We start from the raw sequence: 18,207 nt of genomic DNA, 5'->3' as shown, positions 1-18,207 counted from the left end.
AGACCATTCCCCAAGGGCCCAAACCCATAATTCGATCCCAAGTCTCTACTACAACCAGCAGAGATCCTACCATTTGACGACCCTATTCACGAAATCAACTCAAAAGGATTCTTTCTCGTTTGATAGATGCTTTGTAAATCCATTTTTTTCTGACAAGGATGGAAAGAAATTATACAGCATTAGGAATTTAGGATTTACAAGTAGCTCAACCCTGCGCTAGTTAAGAAATGATAACAGTGAATGACTGGCTAAATTATTAATTGGCGATTTAAAAAAAAAAAGCAAAAAAGCAAAAAAGGCACTTATTGTTCTGCAAGGTTACAAATTACGCACTATTCTGATAGCTTCTTAAAATTACTTTTAAGGTACTATATACAACTGGACCTTTGGTTCACAAACAATGGTATAACAGGAAAAAAAAGTAGGACATTAGCCTAAGTGATGATTCTCATTCTATAACTACCATTCATCAATATATTTATTAAAAGAAACTAAGAATATACTTCCTTGCCAATCATGGGCATGAAAATTTTTCCATTAAGCAGCGCTTTGAGTAATGGATGTGCAAATGTCACCAACCTTTGCCTATTAGCCACAACCAATCAAGTGTTACCCCTGCAAACAAACCTCCCAGTAAACACAATACAAGCAAATTCCCCAAGGCATTTTGCTCCGGTCCCTACAAAACCAAAGCACCATTATCTTGGGAAAAATAAAAAGAACAAAACAAAAAGAAAAGAACAGCATACCCCAGCTCACAACTTCAACCCTTTATAGTAAAGGAACATGCAAATTTTAACCAACCTTTTCTAGATAAGTAATGTGCACTGACCTTGTAACCTTTTGGTGCAGCAGTGAGAACACAAACGGTGAGGTAACCATTGGTTAATCCCAAGAATGATGTAAGCAAAATCATCCAGCCTTGGTCTCCATATTTAGCTGTGAAATAGAAAGCTGGGATGAGTACGAAACGAGAAAGGACGACAACCATTAGGCCCTTCCGTGACTTCAAAGTCAGGCTTTTTATGAGGGGTATGTATCTTCCAATCAGATCCCATACATTATACATCGCAATCAGAACAAGTGCATACCTGAAAGAAGAGCATCAGATAAACAGAAATGACTTACATGGATAAGGGAAAACAGACTTTATTGATTAGGTATTTTCCTTCTGAAATGCAAGCAAATGTTTATGGTTATGAATATTTTTCAATGCTTGAAATAATCAGGTTACTTATTAGTTATTTATTCACTACTGAATCAAGAAAGTGGCGCAATGTAATGGTTTACAGACGTTTTTTTTTTAATTTTAAAATATAATAAAGTCTAGAAACAGGGTTAAAAAACTGTAATTCATGATATATACCATTTTCCACCCTCAATCCAGGGTCTTGGGATTTGACCCAAAATTACAATTCAATTCAACTAAGCCTTGTCCCAACCATATTGGGTTGGATAAATAAACCCTGTTCCATCATTCTATTCTTTTGAGTTCCAATGCCCTAGCATGAGCAAAAGATGACAAATTCATAATCCATATTTATAAAAGTATGGCAAAAATTATTAATGCCTGCTGCCAACCTAACGTAACCTTTACTTATTCAGGCCTAGCATAAGCACAAGATGACAAATTCATAATCCATATTCATAAGAGCTTGGCAAAAACTATTAATGTCTGCTGCCAGCCTAACGTAACCCTCCATTATTCAAATCTTGGGACCTGCAGAGTAAGACAAACCCAACACTGGCAGATCCAAGATTACAAGCATGCAGTAATTTGTCTATGAACGACTGGAAGAAATGGGAAATCAGTGGGCTGTTCTGTAAAACAAAGTTATGACAGAGAAAATGTCAAGCAAAATGGCTGGTTTTCTTGTCTTTATGGTAGGTGGGAACTTACCATGAACCCAGACTATGTGATCCAGTATCCTCAGATAGGAACCCAGGGAAGATTGACAATGTCAGAACATATATTAGAAACATATCAACTGCATAGTCTATGTTTTGAAGAAATAACTGCTTATTGCTCAGACGATCAAGTCGTTTGGGATCTTCTTCATCCTGCAGGAGTTTCAAAATCTTAGCAGAAACTATAAACCATAGTTCTTTTTTATTCTAGTTGTTAATGTTCTATACAAGTACATAGAGAACAAGATATACCTGGCTTGGTTTTGTTTGAATACCCCCAGCAGCAAGGTCAGCTGAAACGGTTTTGGATCCTTCTGAGGCTGCCTTTGAACGATAATACTTCACAATGGGAATTTTGGGGAAGATGAATGCATAAAGAAGAACACATAGCAGCTCGAAAAATGCTGATATGCCAAAGAATAAAACTGCAGTGGAGTATATTTACAAGAATAAGCTTATGCCAAAGAATAAGCTTTACTATAAATAAAGCTTCAGAAAGTTCAAGAGTAAACTTTCCACTGTAAACATGGCAAATGAAAGAAATAATTGTAGTGTTATGGTCAATTCATTACAAAATAACTTTACATTGTAGAGTTTACAAGAATAGATATTGTTTGCCACTTGCAATTAAAGTATTACGATACACCCCGTATCATATTGGCAAGCCAGTAGCCACTGATACTCAAAATATAAAGGGTTTGGGATTTTGGGTATTTTCAGGGAGTAGGCAGGCCTAAGACCGATCTCCCTGGCCAATTTTGAGAAAAAAAATAAAAGAAATGAAGTTCTCTAGTATCAAAATACCCGATATGCCTGTTCATGAATATCAGGTGCATCGATGCTTTAAACCTCGGCTAGTTGTAATTTTGTGCTCAAATATCAGTAATATTGCAGAGCTTCCAGTTTTAATTTAGGGATGACTACTGCTTCCTACTTGACAGAAAGAAAGAGTTCTTTATTCCCTCAAGAGAATAAAAAGGGTCTAATAACCAAAACCAAAATTGGGTCCATTTCTTCTTTCAGTTCGCAAGTTAAATAGGATTTCCATCAGTTATACATTACAGTCATGTTCTTATCCATACCATGGTCCCAAAGTTCCTACTCTCATGATCTGGCAAAGAAAGTTGTTGCTTAATACAATCCTTGATGTGATGTGGCAATTTGACTGATACCTGTTCTAAAAGGCCGAGGTATATTCCAAATTGTCTATTGGCATCGACAATGTCAAGGATAACCTCTGAAGTGATTTCAACATTGGACCTTAGTTACTAATTCTTTCTTGTGAGCTCACTGCATATCAACTAGTATTAATTAATCAATATTAATCAACATAATTATAAGTAGCCTGAATGCATTCTTTTTTCTCCATTATAATCTGGAGACTCTAGAAAGGATCTGAGAAACATAGTTGCTCAAGTGGCATATATTGGATTTGTATGGTCTATACAAAGAACTATGCATGGAAAGAAGCTGAACTATATAGAAAAAGAAAGGTATTTTTGGAGTAGGCACTAAGAAAACTTAACCTTGCAGTTTTTATTGTTTTATTTTATTTTTTTGGCAGGGGGATACATTTATACTGTAATCCTGTTAACTACTTCAAATGCACAGGTTTATCATTTACATCTCACCATACCATTAGTGTACTTTAATATAATATGACCTAGTACAACACTATTTATCAGAGGGAAGCACGGGATTTCTAAACAAAATTAGCAACTTTTTTTAACAGAAACAAGAATATCTATAAATCACATGTTACATACTAGCACCCTTCCGAAGGCCATCCTTAGAATTCTCGAAGATTGCTTTCGTAATTAGCCTCAAACCGGAGGTTAAAGCCCCTGATGCAGCCATACCAGCTAAGAAAGACTGAAAGATCCACAAGAACAAGAGAACACATGAACCCAGAAATATGATTTGCAAATTTGGAATAAATATAAAAAACATTAGCATGCATGCAAAAATGCTAACCACAACCACCTGCCTGAATGAATTCAGAGCACATGAAAGAGAGGTCCCCAACCATTCCGCCCTGAACATGGGCATCTGCAATTCCAAAGGCACCACTTATCACACATATACCAATGTAAGTACCAATCCCTCCTTTGCCAGATGTAGCTAAATCCAACTATCAATGAAAGGACAGAAGGACAAGTCAGTGTTGACAGTAACCAGTTATGGAAAATATCAAAACCACTGATTTGTAAAGTAGCACAGTTAGAAGCTATAATTCAAGAAGATGTTTGACCAATGCAAAACAAAGAAAACTGATAGTACTTACAATTAATACCAATAGCGAACTAATGAAGAAAAGAATATATCCAGTTAAGTTCCGTCTTCTTGTATTAATCTTCGCCTCTTTATATGCTAATATTGCAAGGGTTCCAAGTGCAAAAGGTTGATAAACAAGGGTAAGCACCCTTGTAGGATGGTAGTTCTGCAAATGAATCAGACAGAATGTAGTGTCCTCATCAGATAAGACAACTTGGAATAACATCTGAAAGAAATATTTTAGAGATGGTAGTTATGTATGTCTTCTAAACTATATATCATCCAGAGCTTCCTTTCCTTTGTTGTTCTCTGAAACTAAGCATTAACTGAATTATGAATCCATGGCACATCCCACTGATTTTAAACAGAATATACTGTATAAGCTTGAGGCAGGATCTGTACATGAGGGAATATAAACAAAAAAAGCTTTTTCCTCACATACAAAAATTAAGAAGGTGAGTGTCATTCTCTGTACAAGCAAGCCTTTTGCACCCCTGACTTATAAGCCACATCAGCAATTTAAATGAAGCTCTTTGGCATCAAACTGCTCTGATCTGAAAGATGTGTAATTGTTTCTCTAATCTCATACAAATAATATGCAAGTCCCTAAAGGATTTTACCCAATATTGGTCCCACCTATCTGGGTCTTGGGAGGGGTGAACCAGATATGGTCCTAACATTTGGCGATTTTTTTTATACAAAGTGGTTGCTCTCAGACAAGAACCCACATTTTCATGCTTGTCAGCCTAAGATTTTACCATCAAACTAAACAATGACCACTTTTTTAGTTTAGATCTATATTAGTAAAATATAAGCACTTGGGCTGCACCATCATCATTTTGAGAACAGTGCAAGTAGAAAAAGGCCAGTCATCAAGAAAATATTGCCAAAGATAACCTTGGATGTCAGAATTTATGGCATATCAGTTTTCATGTGGCTTTCTTGGGTATTGGATGAACTCGGAGGTATTGGAAGAGTTTGCAATCCACTTCATCTCATACAGCACTCATAATTAACAATCTACATGGCATTAAACAGAACGGAAAGATGATGATATAAAGCAATTGAGATAATATCATAAAGAAGCCAACCAAATTGGCCATCCCAAAAACCATTGTGGAAAATTCATGGTTTCAGGGCTGGGTAAACTACTTGACCCAACATGTCAAACTGCCTACCCTTCTTTCTTTCTTCATTGGCCCCAACGCGCTCTACAATTCAGATTGGGTATAAACAACAGGATAAGTCCGGTTTGAATTGGGTTTGGAGAGTTTTCATCTGTCTCAGGCTATATTTTCAAAGAGGAAAGGCTAATGCAACTTGTTTTCCATTTCAGGTTTGACTAGACTCTCCGGTTAGCCATTTCCCACCCCAACCAAAATCCAATTTCAGCTACAACCAGTTTCCAATGAAGATTCAAAACCATTTTTAGAGTCTTTTTGGAACACAAATAACATGACATGTTCAGAAACAAGTAGATATACAATCTAAGTTTGTGGACATGGAAAATGTCACGACAAAGCTACATACAAAAAGATTAGAGATATAATACCAAAGTATACACCACAAAGATGATATGAAATATGAGGTTGAATATTTACCGGAAACAAGTAAACATAGTAATCTTCTATTGTCAACATACTGTTCCATGAGAAAAGGCACCCATTTCCAAGAAGCCAACATACTATGATTGCAGTAATCTTCCCCTGATTATCATAGCATAATTATATAAGAATTTGTCTCAAATAATCAATAAGTTCTCTCCAGAAATAAATCCTCATGTTCTCCCCTGGAAAGCAGAAAATTTTAAACCACAAACCTCAGGTTTGTCTGGAGCCTGAATTCCATAAGGCGTTGGCATGTCTGCTCCTCTCCAAACAGCCTTGCTTAAAAATTAATTATTTCGCATTAGACCATACAATACTAGATATATGAGAAGAAATAAATCACCTCACTCTAGAAAAAATAAAAGATCAGAATATTGCTTCTGGACGTTTTCTTCCTACCTTTATCCAGCAAATCTAAAATTGAAGCCTAATCTGATCACATAGAACACAACCAGTCGCACCACAACATAGCCAAATAAAAAAAAAAAAGAAAAAAAAAGAGAAACTGAGATGAAACTTATTATTCTGTAAAGTGTAAACCATTTCCTATGTGTTGCATTATTATAGAACGAAACTTAAATTAATCAATTCAATAAGATAAAACAGCATTTAAAACTCAACAAGAAAAATGGTATGCCAATATCAACCTAGACCTCCTCATCTCCAAGAACAAATAAACCGATAAAGTAAACAAAAGTTGAAATGCATTCTAACTTAATAAAAGAAAAATTGGCAATTGCTCTGTAATTACCAAAAAAATTTCAAACCTCTATATGCTATCGGGTCCTAACAAGAAGAGTATAGAATACCAAGAAAAAGAGTGTATAGAATGAAAAGAACCGCTGCTCATCAAGCAATGTTAAAATAGCATGTGAATACATTACAGAACTATTCAGTTTGCATACAGGAAATACCCGCAGATAGAAAGAGAGATGGGAGTATTGAGGCAAACCTTCCTCTACAAAGAACCCACAAAACAAGACCTTGCGCTGAATGAATTATTGTTAAAAAGAAGCAAAAAGTCAAAAAAGAAGAGTAAAAGTTGACTCGTAAGTCAAAAATAATATGGAAAATCACGACAAAAAAAAAGTGAAAAAGAAATAAAGATCAAACGTATAGAGAGAGAGGAAAAGATAATGGATCAACTTACTTTTCGAAGGGCTGTAATCTGTATACTGTCGAGAAGAGAAGACAAAGGGAGTGGAGATTCCTGGTTCTTGTGGAATTCCGAAATCTCCTTGTAAATGGACCGATAACGAGGAAACGGTTTCGAAGAAGTTGAGAAAGTCTAATACATGGATAAGATGGGCAGAGAGATTATCTCTCAATAAATTCCGTGCTGGAGCTGGACTCCACCAGTAGCCAGACTGGCAGTTTCCTTGGGCGGAATCAATAAACGATTCTCATGGGGAGTTTCGTTGTACTGTTGTAGAGACAATCTTCATCGAGTTCTTTTTAAAGAAAGACCGAAAACATTCTAAGGTATGAAAGTAATTGCTCCGTAGTCGGTGAGAGCTGCCCCAGCTTACCATCTGTTTTTCTCATTTCTCTTGGGTCATTTAAGTCAGAGAAGACACGCCATATACAGTTTGACGTATTTGGTTCGAATTACAATTTTGGTCCCAAAGTTTAAAATACAATAATTTAGTATTTAAATTTTCAAAATGTGATAATTCAATACTGGAATTTTGAAAATATTACAATCCAGTATTTGTAGTTAATCAGCCATTAAGTGATATTTGAAAAGTCAAAAATTTCTTAATAATACTATCTAATTCTCTTTATCAATCATCCAAACATTAACAATAAAATGAACAGTCTCAAATTTGAGATTCTTCTAAACAGTCACCAACTTTTTTGAATAGAAGAGGCTAGGATTTGGGAGTATTCAGTTTTTTGTCAATGTTTAGATGGTTGATAAAGAGAATTAGATGGCTTTCGAAGGGAATTTTTGACTTTTCAAATGTCACTTAACAGCTAAATAATAGACCGTTAACGACAGGCATCGGATTGTCACATTTTGAAAGTTTGGGTACTAGATTGTTACATTTTAAAAATTCGGTTACTAGATTGTCACTTGAGCCAAAGTACAGGGTACTGATTGGGAATTTTCCCAAAAAAATTGTGATTGCAATGACAAGCTTTTAAGATTTAGAGGCTTTAAGGAGGTATTTGGTTTTATTGTTTTTTTTTTTTTTTTTTTTTGAGTTTGGAGAAAACGTCTATATACATTGTGTACTGGTTTTAGGGAAAATTCCCAATGTAATATGGGTGGCCACTTTGGTTGCTGAGCTTTAAAATACAGCAGTTTACTACTTAAACTTTCAAAGCATGCCAACCCAGTACTTGACGTTAATCAGCCATCAGTTATATATGTATCACAGGATAACATGTGTGATTTAAAATTTTTGAAAAATATCAAAATTAACCTTCAAAACTTTGTTCATTATCTTATTCTTTAAGAATTAAGATTGAATCAAAGAAATGGTAAACAACCCTAAACCTGTTGGGGTTTCAATACTTGTCACATTTGTTAGCTAAGGATTTGAAGGGAATTGTTTGGTTTTTGTAGGAGTTGGATCATTATCATTCCCTTGCAAAATTGTACCAAAACCTCATACCTCTATTTCATCTCTTGAGGAAGAAGATGATGAACAATGTTTTAGTTTTGAGAAGGGCATTTGGATGGTTAATAAAGAAAATTAGATGATATTCGAAGAGCATTTGTGTCTTTTCCATGCCATTTAATGATTGATTAACGAAAGGTACTGGGTTGTCACATTTTGAAAGTTCGAGTATTGAATTGTCATGTTTTAAAGTTTGGGGACCAAAGTTGCACTCAGCCCAAAGTATAGGCTACTCATTGAGAATTTTCCCTTGGTTTTATTGCCTTTTTATGAGAGAAAGATGCCACGCAAGAGTCACATTGAAAAAAATAAAACATGATGTTTTCTAAGATGGGCCATTTCTTGAAAAAACAACAAAACGTTTTTTCCCGTTGTTTGAGTCAGTGTTTGGAACTTATGCCATTTCTTGAGCGAATTTTTCTCAGAAGTGTTGTATAAGCATGTTGTTTTCTCATAAAACGGTTTCTCATATTTTCTATTTGGTACCATTGCTATTACTGCAACATGGGATTTTTTCAATACCATGTCAGTATATTATTGCTAGCAACATTAGAAAAAATGGGAAAACACTCAAACCAATTTCCAAGACTGGTCCGAAAATGTTTTTAGATAAAATGACTAACCAAACATGGTTTCCCAAAAAATTATATTTATGATGTGGGACCAATTTATAAGGAAATGGCATCGATGCCAAATACTTGAAAAAAAAAATGAGTGACCAAACAGCACATGGCAATGTGTTTTTCACTTTTTTGCCATGTTCTCAAAATCTGCTATGATGTAGTGCAATGGAGCCAAAAACTTCCTAATAAATTGGGTTTTATTGATTTGCCACAGTAATCTTGAATCACTCACCAATATATATTTTTTTGTCTAAAAAACTTGTTGCAATGACGACCTTTAAGATTTAGAGGCATTAAGGAGGTGTTTGGCTTTTTTTTTTCTAGTTTTGAGAAAACGTCTATACATGGTATACTACTGGTTGGTTTTATTGCCTGTCTGAGAGAAGATGCACATAAGAGTCACATTCCATACCAGAAAACATCCTAAGGAAAAAAAAAAAAACATAAAATGATGTTTTCTAAGATGGGCCATTTTTTGAAAAAACAAAACGTTTTTTTCCTGTTCTTTGAGGCAGTGTTTGGAACTAATGTCGTTTTTTGAGTTAGGTTTTTTATGGTGCTACATGAACATGCTGTTTTCTCAGAAAACGATTTCTCAGATTTTTTATTTGGTATCATTTCTATTACTGCAACATAGGAGTTTTTCGATGCCATGTCAGCATATTGTTGCTAGCAACATTAGAAAAACCAGAAAACATTCAAACCAGACATTTCCCAAGTTCCAAGGCGTGACTTGAAAACATTTCTCCATAAAATGGATAACCAAACAGCACATGGTAATGTGTTTTTTGCCATTTTCTCAAAATCTGCTCTGATGTAGTGCAATGGAACCAAAAACCTTCTAAATTGGGTTTTATTGATTTGCCATAGTGATTTTGAATCACTCACCAATAGACCTAACAAAAAGTTGCCCCAACCTACGAACCCAAACCCAACCCAACCCAATAAAACAGGGTTAGGGTCTCATATTTAGTTACATGAATTTGACCCGACCCAACCCAATCCAAAAAAAATTGGGTTGGGTTGGGTTAGATCATGGATCAACCCGTTGACCCGTTTGTGTCTAATTAGGACTATTTATGTATTTTTAGAAGTTTTCACTCTTTAATCTTTATTATTTAGTCTTTATTCTTTATTACTTATTCTTTGAATTGTTAAATGTTCAAGTTTTTTATTTATATTTGGAATTTTAAAATTAATTCCTTTAATTTTGATATTTTTCATGTATTTTTTTCTTTGTTTTTTAAAATTTCAATTATTTTAGGGATGACCCGAATTGGCCTATGGGTCAACCCTAACCGGAACAAGCTTAGGGTCTAGCATTTGCCAATCCAACCTGACCATAATCAACCCAAAGTGTTTTGACCCAACCGAAACACGACTGGCCCAACCCAATTGCTAGGTCTACTCACCAAAGTGATGTGGGACATTGAAATTTGAAAACGCTCTCATGCATTTGTCATCTATTTATATATACTAAAAGGCAATGTGATGACCTGGCACATTGCTGAGCTCAGGTTGCTTTAGAGAACATTGTTGCGTTCTCTTTTTTTCCAAAAAATTAAATGCCCCTTGGGAGACCAAATGTCTCAAAGCCTCTCAATAACAAACGTCTCAACAACTTCTTGGAAACGATTCGGTTGTTGATAGAGGCTACTGAAAAACAATTCAGGGTCCGTTTGGTTGGTAGTCGGAATCGGAATCAACATCCTCCGGAATCAGAATCGGAAAGGTCTATTCCAATAGTCTGTTTGGTTCAGACAGGAATAAGAATGTATTGGGAAATCAAATCTCCACATTTCCTAGATGTATTTGGATAGTAGTTTCCCAGATTTCTTGGAAACTTGTAATTAGTAGTTTCAATCTCCTAAATTCAGGGGTAGGAAATTGTATATGTATAGGCTGTACCTTGTATAACAAAGAACAAGAAATTTCACAGAGTTTTTCTCATGGTATCAGAGCCAAAAACGGGAGCGAGAGGTTTGTGTTCTAAGTCCTCTGGAGATCAGTAGCAGCAGCGATGTTGCTTGGCGCCGGCAAAGAACAGACTTTGCACTCCAGATCCAGAGAGACAGAGATCGAGAATCCTCCCAAGGCTGCAACCGGCGGTTTCGAGTTCTGATTTTTCGCAGTTCAAACAAGAACTCTGCAGAGTTCTTCGGTCTTCTTCTTCTTATACAATCTTCGGTTCTTCTTCTTCTTCTATAGGCTCCTCCCGTTTCTCCCCCCACGATCGAACTACTGCATTATTCGTCTCGCTAATAAGAACGAAACTGTGCACAAGTTTCCGACAACTTCCAATCTCGAATACAAGGCCACTCTGGTCTCCTGAACTTCAACTTCCTACTTTGTCGTCAACCGCTTGTTCTCATCCATATTTTTTTATTATTTCACTCACATCTTCACCGGCAATTTTGAGGCGGATAATCTCGTCGACGATCTCGACATTGGCGTATCACCAGCGTTGCGATTCACGGATCTGTTCGAAAATTGGTGGATGGTGAATTCGATGCTGGTTGCATGGATTTTCAATACAATCCAACCAACCTTGCGATCTACTATATCATATACGGAGAGCGTGAAAGACTTGTGGGAGGATTTGCGACAGAGATTTTCTATCGGGAATGGACCTCGAGTCCATCAACTGAAGGCAGATTTGGCTGCTTGTAAACAATAGGGACAAGCAGTGATGGCTTACTACGGGAAGCTGAAGGTTATGTGGGATGAACTGGCGGATTATGATCCGATACCCACGTGTCGTTGTAGCGGTTGCAACTGCAAAATTGCGACCATGCTTGAAAAGAAGCGAGAAGAAGAGAGGGTACATCAGTTCTTGATGGGCCTTGATGACACAACTTATGGCACCGTGCATTCGAATATTTTGAGCATAGAATTGTTGTCGAGTTTGAACCGTGTCTATGCAATTGTCATTCAAGAGAAAAGGCATCAAAGTATAGCCAAGAGCAAAGAAGAACGAAGTGATGCTGTGGGTTTTGCGGTGCATGTAGGTGCCGATGCAAAAGCAGTTGCTGCACGTACAAAGGATAAAAACGTGAGCTGTGCACATTGTGGAAAATCCGAACATGAAGCAAAGGACTACTTTCAGGTAACCGGATATCCAGAATGGTGGGGAGATAGACACGCTCAACCAGGAAAGAAGCAGGTTGCGGGCGAAGTGGTTCGAGCGTGGGTGCCGGTGGACAAGGACGAGGAAACAAGGCAAGAGAACGCTGCCCAAGCAGCGGGAAGTGAAACTGGAGGACAAAAGGTTGGAACCACCAATGATCATGACCGTAGCGGGTTTCTGGGGCTGAGTGGAGACCAATGGACAACACTTCTCAATATTCTGAATTCACATAAATCTGAAAGACTTTCCGGTAAGAAAATTCCTACTGATTGCATAATTGATTCCGGGGAGTCGCACCATATGACTGGAGAAATTAATTTATTGATTGATGTTCGGAACATTACACCGTGTCTGATGGAACTTCCCAATGGGAAGCAAATTACTGCAGTAAAGGAAGGGACTTTGCATTTGGGTGGAAATATGTATTTACATCATGTGCTTTTTGTACCAAGAATTAATTGCACCTTTATTTCTATAGCTAAATTATTGCAAGAGATAAATAGTACTATCACTTTCATTGACAAGTTGTGCTGATACAGGACCAAACCTCGATGACTCTGATTGGAGCGGGTGAGCAGTGTGATGGGGTCTATCAATTTAGAGGAGCACTACCGGTTCGGGCAAATAGAACAAGTAGAATGAGTGAGTGGGAGTTGTGGCATTGTAGATTAGGGCATCCGTCTGAATAGATATTATCTTCACTTCCTAAAGTAGGAAAATTAAACAGTAGACCTGAAAGAGATAAGCCATGTGATGTCTGTTACAGAGCAAAACAAACTAGGAAATGTTTTCCTGAAAGTAAACATAAAGCTGATGATTGTTTCTCTCTAATTTATTGTGATACATGGGGTGCTTATGAAGTACCTGCCTCTTGTGGTGCCATTTACTTTCTAACCATTGTTGATGATTATTCTCGTGCTGTGTGGGTTTACCTGTTACTTGAAAAAAGTGAAGTAGCACATATTATTGAGAATTTTTGTGCCATGGTAGAACGCCAATTTGGCAAACAAGTCAGAGCTGTTCAAAGTGATAATGGAATAGAGTTTAAAGGCCTGAAGTCATACTTCAAGACTCATGGCATTCTACATCAGACTTTCTGTGTTGGAACACCCCAACAGAATGGTCGAGTGGAAAGAAAACATAGGTATATTTTGAATGTTGCCAGAGCATTGAGGTTTCAAGCAAGTTTACCTATTCGGTTTTGAGGGGAGTGTATCTTGACCGCTGGATACTTAATAAATAGGACACCTTCTTCCGTACTTGGCGGGAAGACTCTGTACGAGGTACTGTTTGGGACGACACCTCAATTCGAGCAAATAAGAGTGTTTGGCTGTCTCTTCTATGCTCATTGGAGTCCTCGCGATAAGGATAAGTTTGGAGCAAGGAGTAGGAAGTGTGTTTTTGTAGGCTATCCCTACGAGAAGAAAGGTTGGCGCGTATATAACGTTGAGAGCATTGAATACCTCATCTCCCGTGATGTAGTTTTCCATGAAAACATATTTCCATATACCAGTGATTTAGAAGAAACTCTTGAAGACAACCCTAGCCTGGAAATTGCGGCCGTAGTTGATGATGATGTTTTTCACAGCCACAGGGGACATAAAGACAAGGGGAGTGTTGAAGACAATATTTGTGCGAATGATAGGGAGAGCTTTCAAGATACTCATAGAGGAGAGGAGGAGCAAGGCAATGGAGGGGGTGTGCAGGAGGTGGAAGCTAATGATGGAGAGGACGGAATTAGTATGGCTCCAGCACCACAAACAGCACCAGAAGAGCAACTTGGCAAGGGACATCGACACCGCACGCTGTCTGTTTTGTTAAAGCCCTACGAAACCTACACTACTCGATGTTTGAAAGACCCCACTCACACTCAAGCCAACTCTGAATCAAAGTCATTAGGTACAACTCCCTATCCCGTAGCAAATTATGTGACATGTACTAACTTCTTTGCTAAACATCAAGCCTTCTTAGCTGCAGTCACTACAGGGGCCGAGCCTACCAGTTTTTTTGAGGTAGTAAAAAGTGAGAAATGGAGAGAGAAGCTATGAGGAAGGAAATCCAGGCTCTGGAGGACAATGATACATGGACATTGGAATCTCTACCTCTCAAAAAAAAGGTAATAATAGGGAGTAAATGGGTTTATAAGATCAAATATAATTCAGATGGGACGATTGAACGGTATAAGGTGCGCCTAGTTGTTCTTAGGAATAGATAGGTTGAAGGGTTAGATTACAATGAGACTTTTGCTCCTGTGGTCAAATTGACGACGGTCCGAACCTTCTTAGTCATGGCAGCCGCTAGGAACTAGGAGTTGCATCAGATGTATGTACATAATGCTTTCTTACATGGGGATTTGAATGAGGAAGTATACATGCAGTTGCCACCAGGATTTGCATCCAAGGATCGAACAAAAGTGTGCAAACTGAAGAAATCCCTCTATGGACTATGTCAAGCTCCCAGATGTTGGTTCTCGAAGTTAACAATGGCCTTGATACAGTTCGGGTTTGTCCAGTCGTATCTTGACTACTCTCTGTTCACCTATTGCAAACACAATATTCGCTTGTACGTGCTGATATATGTTGATGACCTGATTATTGGGGGAAATGATACTGCTGCCATTGTAAAATTCAAAAAGTATCTCCATCGATGCTTCCATATGAAAGATATGGGTCCACTCAAATATTTCCTAGGGATTGAAGTAGCTCATGGCCTTGAGGGAATCTTCTTGTCTCAACAGAAGTATGCCCTAGACATCATCTCGGAATGTGGACTCTTGGGAGCCAAACCAATATCCGTACCCATTGAACAGAATCATCATCTTGCGTTGGCAAAAGGCGCTCTTGTGGAAAATCCAAATCAGTATCAACGATTAGTGGGATGGTTGATCTACTTGACCATTACACGACCTGAGTTGTGTTATTGTGTTCATATCCTAGCTCAGTTCATGCAAAGTCCACGACAAGAACATTGGGAGGCAGCTCTGCGTGTAGTGCGTTATATGAAAGGATATCCAGGACAAGGTATATTGTTCCGTTCTGATAGCGATCTGTGTCTATATGCTTATTGCGACTCTGATTGGGCAAGCTGCCCATTGACGTGACGGTCGTTGACTGGCTACTTTGTTCTGTTGGGGCAGTCGCCGGTTTCTTGGAAAACGAAAAAACAACATACCGTGTCGCGCTCCTCTGCAGAAGCTGAATATTGTTCAATGGCTGCGACAAGCTGTGAGCTGAAGTGGATGAAGAAACTTCTTTTGTCTTTTGGGGTGGCACATGATGAACCTGCACGATTTTATTGTGACAATAAGGCAACTTTGCACATAGTCGTGAATCCAATGTTCCACGAGCGGACAAAGCATATTGAGGTCGACTGTCATTTTGTTCGCGATGAGATACAGCATGGGAACATTGTTACTTGCCATGTTCGAACCATAGAGAAGTTGGCTGATATCTTGACGAAGGCTCTGGGAAAAGAGAAATTCGCATATTTCCCTGGCAAATTGGGCATTTGGAATTTGCATGCGCCAATTTGAGGGGGAGTATTGGGAAACCAAATCTCCACGTTTCCTAGATGTATTTGGATAGTAGTTTCCCAGATTTCTTGGAAACTTGTAATTAGTAGTTTCAATCTCCTAAATTCAGGGGTAGGAAATTGTATATATATAGGTTGTACCTTGTATAACAAAGAACAAGAAATTCCTCAGAGTTTTTCTCAGAATCGGAATTAAAATCAATAGGAATGAGATTTCATTGCCAAGGAAGGGGCAGGGAATGGCCATTCCCTCAAATGGGGGAATGCCATTCCAGCAGGAATGGGAATGGGATTTTGATTCCACCCAACCAAACAATTGGAATCGGAATAGCCCATTCCGATTCCGATTCCAGACCCCTCTATTCCTGCAAACCAAGTGGACCCTCAGTTTGTTGACAGAGTTGTAAACGATTCGGTTGTTGATAGAGGTTTTCAATAAAACCATCTCAGTTACACTACTGAAAACTCCGTTTTTTTGATAGAGGTGTAAAGTACTAAAACAGATTTTTTTTAAAATAAGAAAAAAAGCAATCGGGTCGACGCAGGACCCGTTTTGATCGGTCGGGTGAAGAAGACGATCAAAGCAGGTATTTGATGACCCAATTTCAACAACCCGAATGCGTAAAGTTGGGCCGACACAGACCCATCTGTGTACAATACAAGTCTGATAAACCTGTGTGGGGCATGGGTATAATAATAATAATAATAATAATAATTAGTAATTATTATTATTATTACCAGTTCTTTGACAAATTGATTAGACCATTTTTTTTATTCTTTCAATTTGTTTATAAGTCTTGATTGTTTCATTCTTGATTAACAAAAACTGTGCATCACATGGGTCCCCGGTAGTTATAAATATATTATAAACATAATTAAAACCACTTTAAATTCCCAATCAACATGCATCTCCACCAATTATGATTTCTTTTGAGATTTTCAAAAAACAAGAAATAATATTAAAAAAAACAAGAATTACTATTAAACAAAACACTTGTAAAGTGCATTGGTGCCAAACACCCTCTAAGGGGGTCAATGAGCTTCTAACCCCCTTAGGCTGTGTTTGGCTTGAACTTCCCTTCAGCTTCCTGTTTCTTTTATTATTATTATTATTATTTTTTATCAAAGCAAATATAATCATGAAATATTACTCGATATCTTTTTTGATATTTTGTGTTCAGACTGAATAATTCCTCAGTGTGCCTATTTGGCTGGAGAATGCAATTAAATTTATTTCCAATCATAAATGGAGAAATTGTTTACTAAAAAGAAAAGAAAAAAAAAGCAAATGCTAGAATGTGGGAAATATCATAGACTTTATGCTACGAGGACAAATTATGACTATACAACCCTTTTTGTTGACATTCATACCACTTTATGACCCCGAGTCTCACTTGATGAAGTGATGACTACTTCCATGAGAGGCTGAGGTTTTGCTATAAAGTGAGTTTAATATAACCAAAAGAAAAAAAAATCATGATTGGGGAAATAAAGAATTTGAAAATGCTGAAATGGTTTTTGACCTTTGAATAGATTTTTAGATATAGATGGATCGTTATGATATGATGGAGGAGCCAACACCATTGTTTTCTGGAAAAGAAAGAAGGAATATCAGCTTTTCTTCTCAGCCGCATATATGTATTATGTTCAATGTGAAATGGTGTGAACAGGGAAAGAAGCTGGAGTTTGCTACTGGTCATTGTCGTTTTTGTTCTTTTTATATATTTATTTCGTTTTTTGATAATATATACATCTGAGGCTACCATAGGTGGATTCCAAGTTCTCGATTTTTTTATTGATTATTTTGGCTTTGGGGTGACGAAGATACTCACATGTCCACATGGGAAGTCTTCGGTCTTCTGGTTCCAGATGAGAACTCTCTACGTCTTGAATTGGACTATAATATAATATTTGAAGTCAAACAAGTGCATTAATCATATATATCCTTTCAGAAGTTCTTATTTCCCATTGATCATCACGTTCTCCCTTTCTTTATTTAACAATTGTGAAAGATTATACAAGTATATTAAGGAACTGTGAATGTGATGAGTCATTATTTTATAAAGAGAAATCCCCAAAACATGTAAAAAGTGTTGGCTCCTTTCTTTAAGTTAATAGAAAGCATTTAATTTGAATTCAACGTTGTTACTGGGTTACCTTTGATTTTTCACCTTGTTACTTAATTTTTATATCAAGTATTGATCAATCCTCCTTTAAGTAAACAAGCTTTGGTTTTTCATTAGATTCAGACAAAACTTCCCTTTGGTTTCTAATAAGTTCAAATGAGAAGCAACACAAGTCAAGATGAACACGAAATAAGATAGAAGATAATGCTGGGAATAGTTAATTTGATCATTGCCACCAAGCCAAAAGCTAAAAGCTTTTTATGGTCAATGCCACACCTTCAATACTGCAGGTCCAGGTTTACCATTGAGGGCAGACATATATCATCAAATGGTAGTTGCGTTGACGGCATACATACATCATCGCTATATTGACTTAGGCAAGCC

The 18,207-nt window shown here is 37.3% G+C and overlaps 2 protein-coding genes across 12 annotated transcripts; one reads left to right on the top strand and one right to left on the bottom strand.

Moving 5' to 3' along the window:
- Positions 1 to 325: 325 nt before the first annotated feature.
- LOC104605718 (equilibrative nucleotide transporter 3-like) lies at positions 326 to 7,317 on the bottom strand. 11 transcript variants are annotated; one of them, XM_088886555.1, is made up of 11 exons: positions 6,940 to 7,297; positions 6,704 to 6,778; positions 6,002 to 6,064; positions 5,784 to 5,888; positions 4,193 to 4,348; positions 3,896 to 4,039; positions 3,675 to 3,780; positions 2,161 to 2,333; positions 1,901 to 2,079; positions 833 to 1,091; positions 326 to 679 (listed from the first exon to the last, which is right to left on the bottom strand). In XM_088886555.1, exons 3-11 carry the CDS (start codon positions 6,041 to 6,043, stop codon positions 572 to 574), a joined length of 1,272 nt encoding a protein of 423 aa, XP_088742681.1. In that variant the 5' UTR covers positions 6,044 to 6,064; positions 6,704 to 6,778; positions 6,940 to 7,297; the 3' UTR covers positions 326 to 571. The 11 variants fall into 11 exon arrangements, with proteins under 11 accessions (XP_088742681.1, XP_088742682.1, XP_088742676.1 ...); XM_088886556.1 differs by having other exon boundaries at positions 6,742 to 6,778; XM_088886550.1 differs by lacking the exon at positions 6,704 to 6,778 and having other exon boundaries at positions 6,940 to 7,317.
- Positions 7,318 to 11,728: 4,411 nt separating this feature from the next.
- On the top strand, positions 11,729 to 14,214 carry LOC104605761 (uncharacterized). The gene is made up of 3 exons (XM_010270646.1): positions 11,729 to 12,588; positions 12,933 to 13,310; positions 13,410 to 14,214. Exons 1-3 carry the CDS (start codon positions 11,729 to 11,731, stop codon positions 14,212 to 14,214), a joined length of 2,043 nt encoding a protein of 680 aa, XP_010268948.1.
- Positions 14,215 to 18,207: the final 3,993 nt, after the last annotated feature.

Source organism: Nelumbo nucifera, chromosome 1 (assembly GCF_055504915.1).
Source record: "Nelumbo nucifera cultivar China Antique chromosome 1, China Antique-T2T, whole genome shotgun sequence".
In the NCBI taxonomy this organism is placed as follows: Eukaryota; Viridiplantae; Streptophyta; class Magnoliopsida; order Proteales; family Nelumbonaceae; genus Nelumbo; species Nelumbo nucifera.
The sequence above is the reverse complement of the archived record's forward strand: the minus strand, read 5'-3'. Positions and strand labels throughout refer to the sequence as shown.

What these genes read in the sequence shown, in the direction of transcription:
- LOC104605718 (XM_088886550.1), bottom strand. Translation starts at nt 6,043, where the DNA reads ATGCCAACGCCTTATGGAATTCAGGCTCCAGACAAACCTGAG. An exon ending in ACTATGTTTACTTGTTTCCG is followed by an intron (nt 4,349 to 5,783) that starts GTAAATATTCAA and finishes ATTCATTTGCAG; the next exon opens with AACTACCATCCTACAAGGGT. An exon ending in TTCAAACAAAACCAAGCCAG is followed by an intron (nt 2,080 to 2,160) that starts GTATATCTTGTT and finishes GTTTCTGCTAAG; the next exon opens with ATTTTGAAACTCCTGCAGGA.
- LOC104605761 (XM_010270646.1), top strand. Translation starts at nt 11,729, where the DNA reads ATGGCTTACTACGGGAAGCTGAAGGTTATGTGGGATGAACTGGCGGAT. An exon ending in TTGCATTTGGGTGGAAATAT is followed by an intron (nt 12,589 to 12,932) that starts GTATTTACATCA and finishes TGTCTGTTACAG; the next exon opens with AGCAAAACAAACTAGGAAAT. An exon ending in CGAGTGGAAAGAAAACATAG is followed by an intron (nt 13,311 to 13,409) that starts GTATATTTTGAA and finishes CTTAATAAATAG; the next exon opens with GACACCTTCTTCCGTACTTG.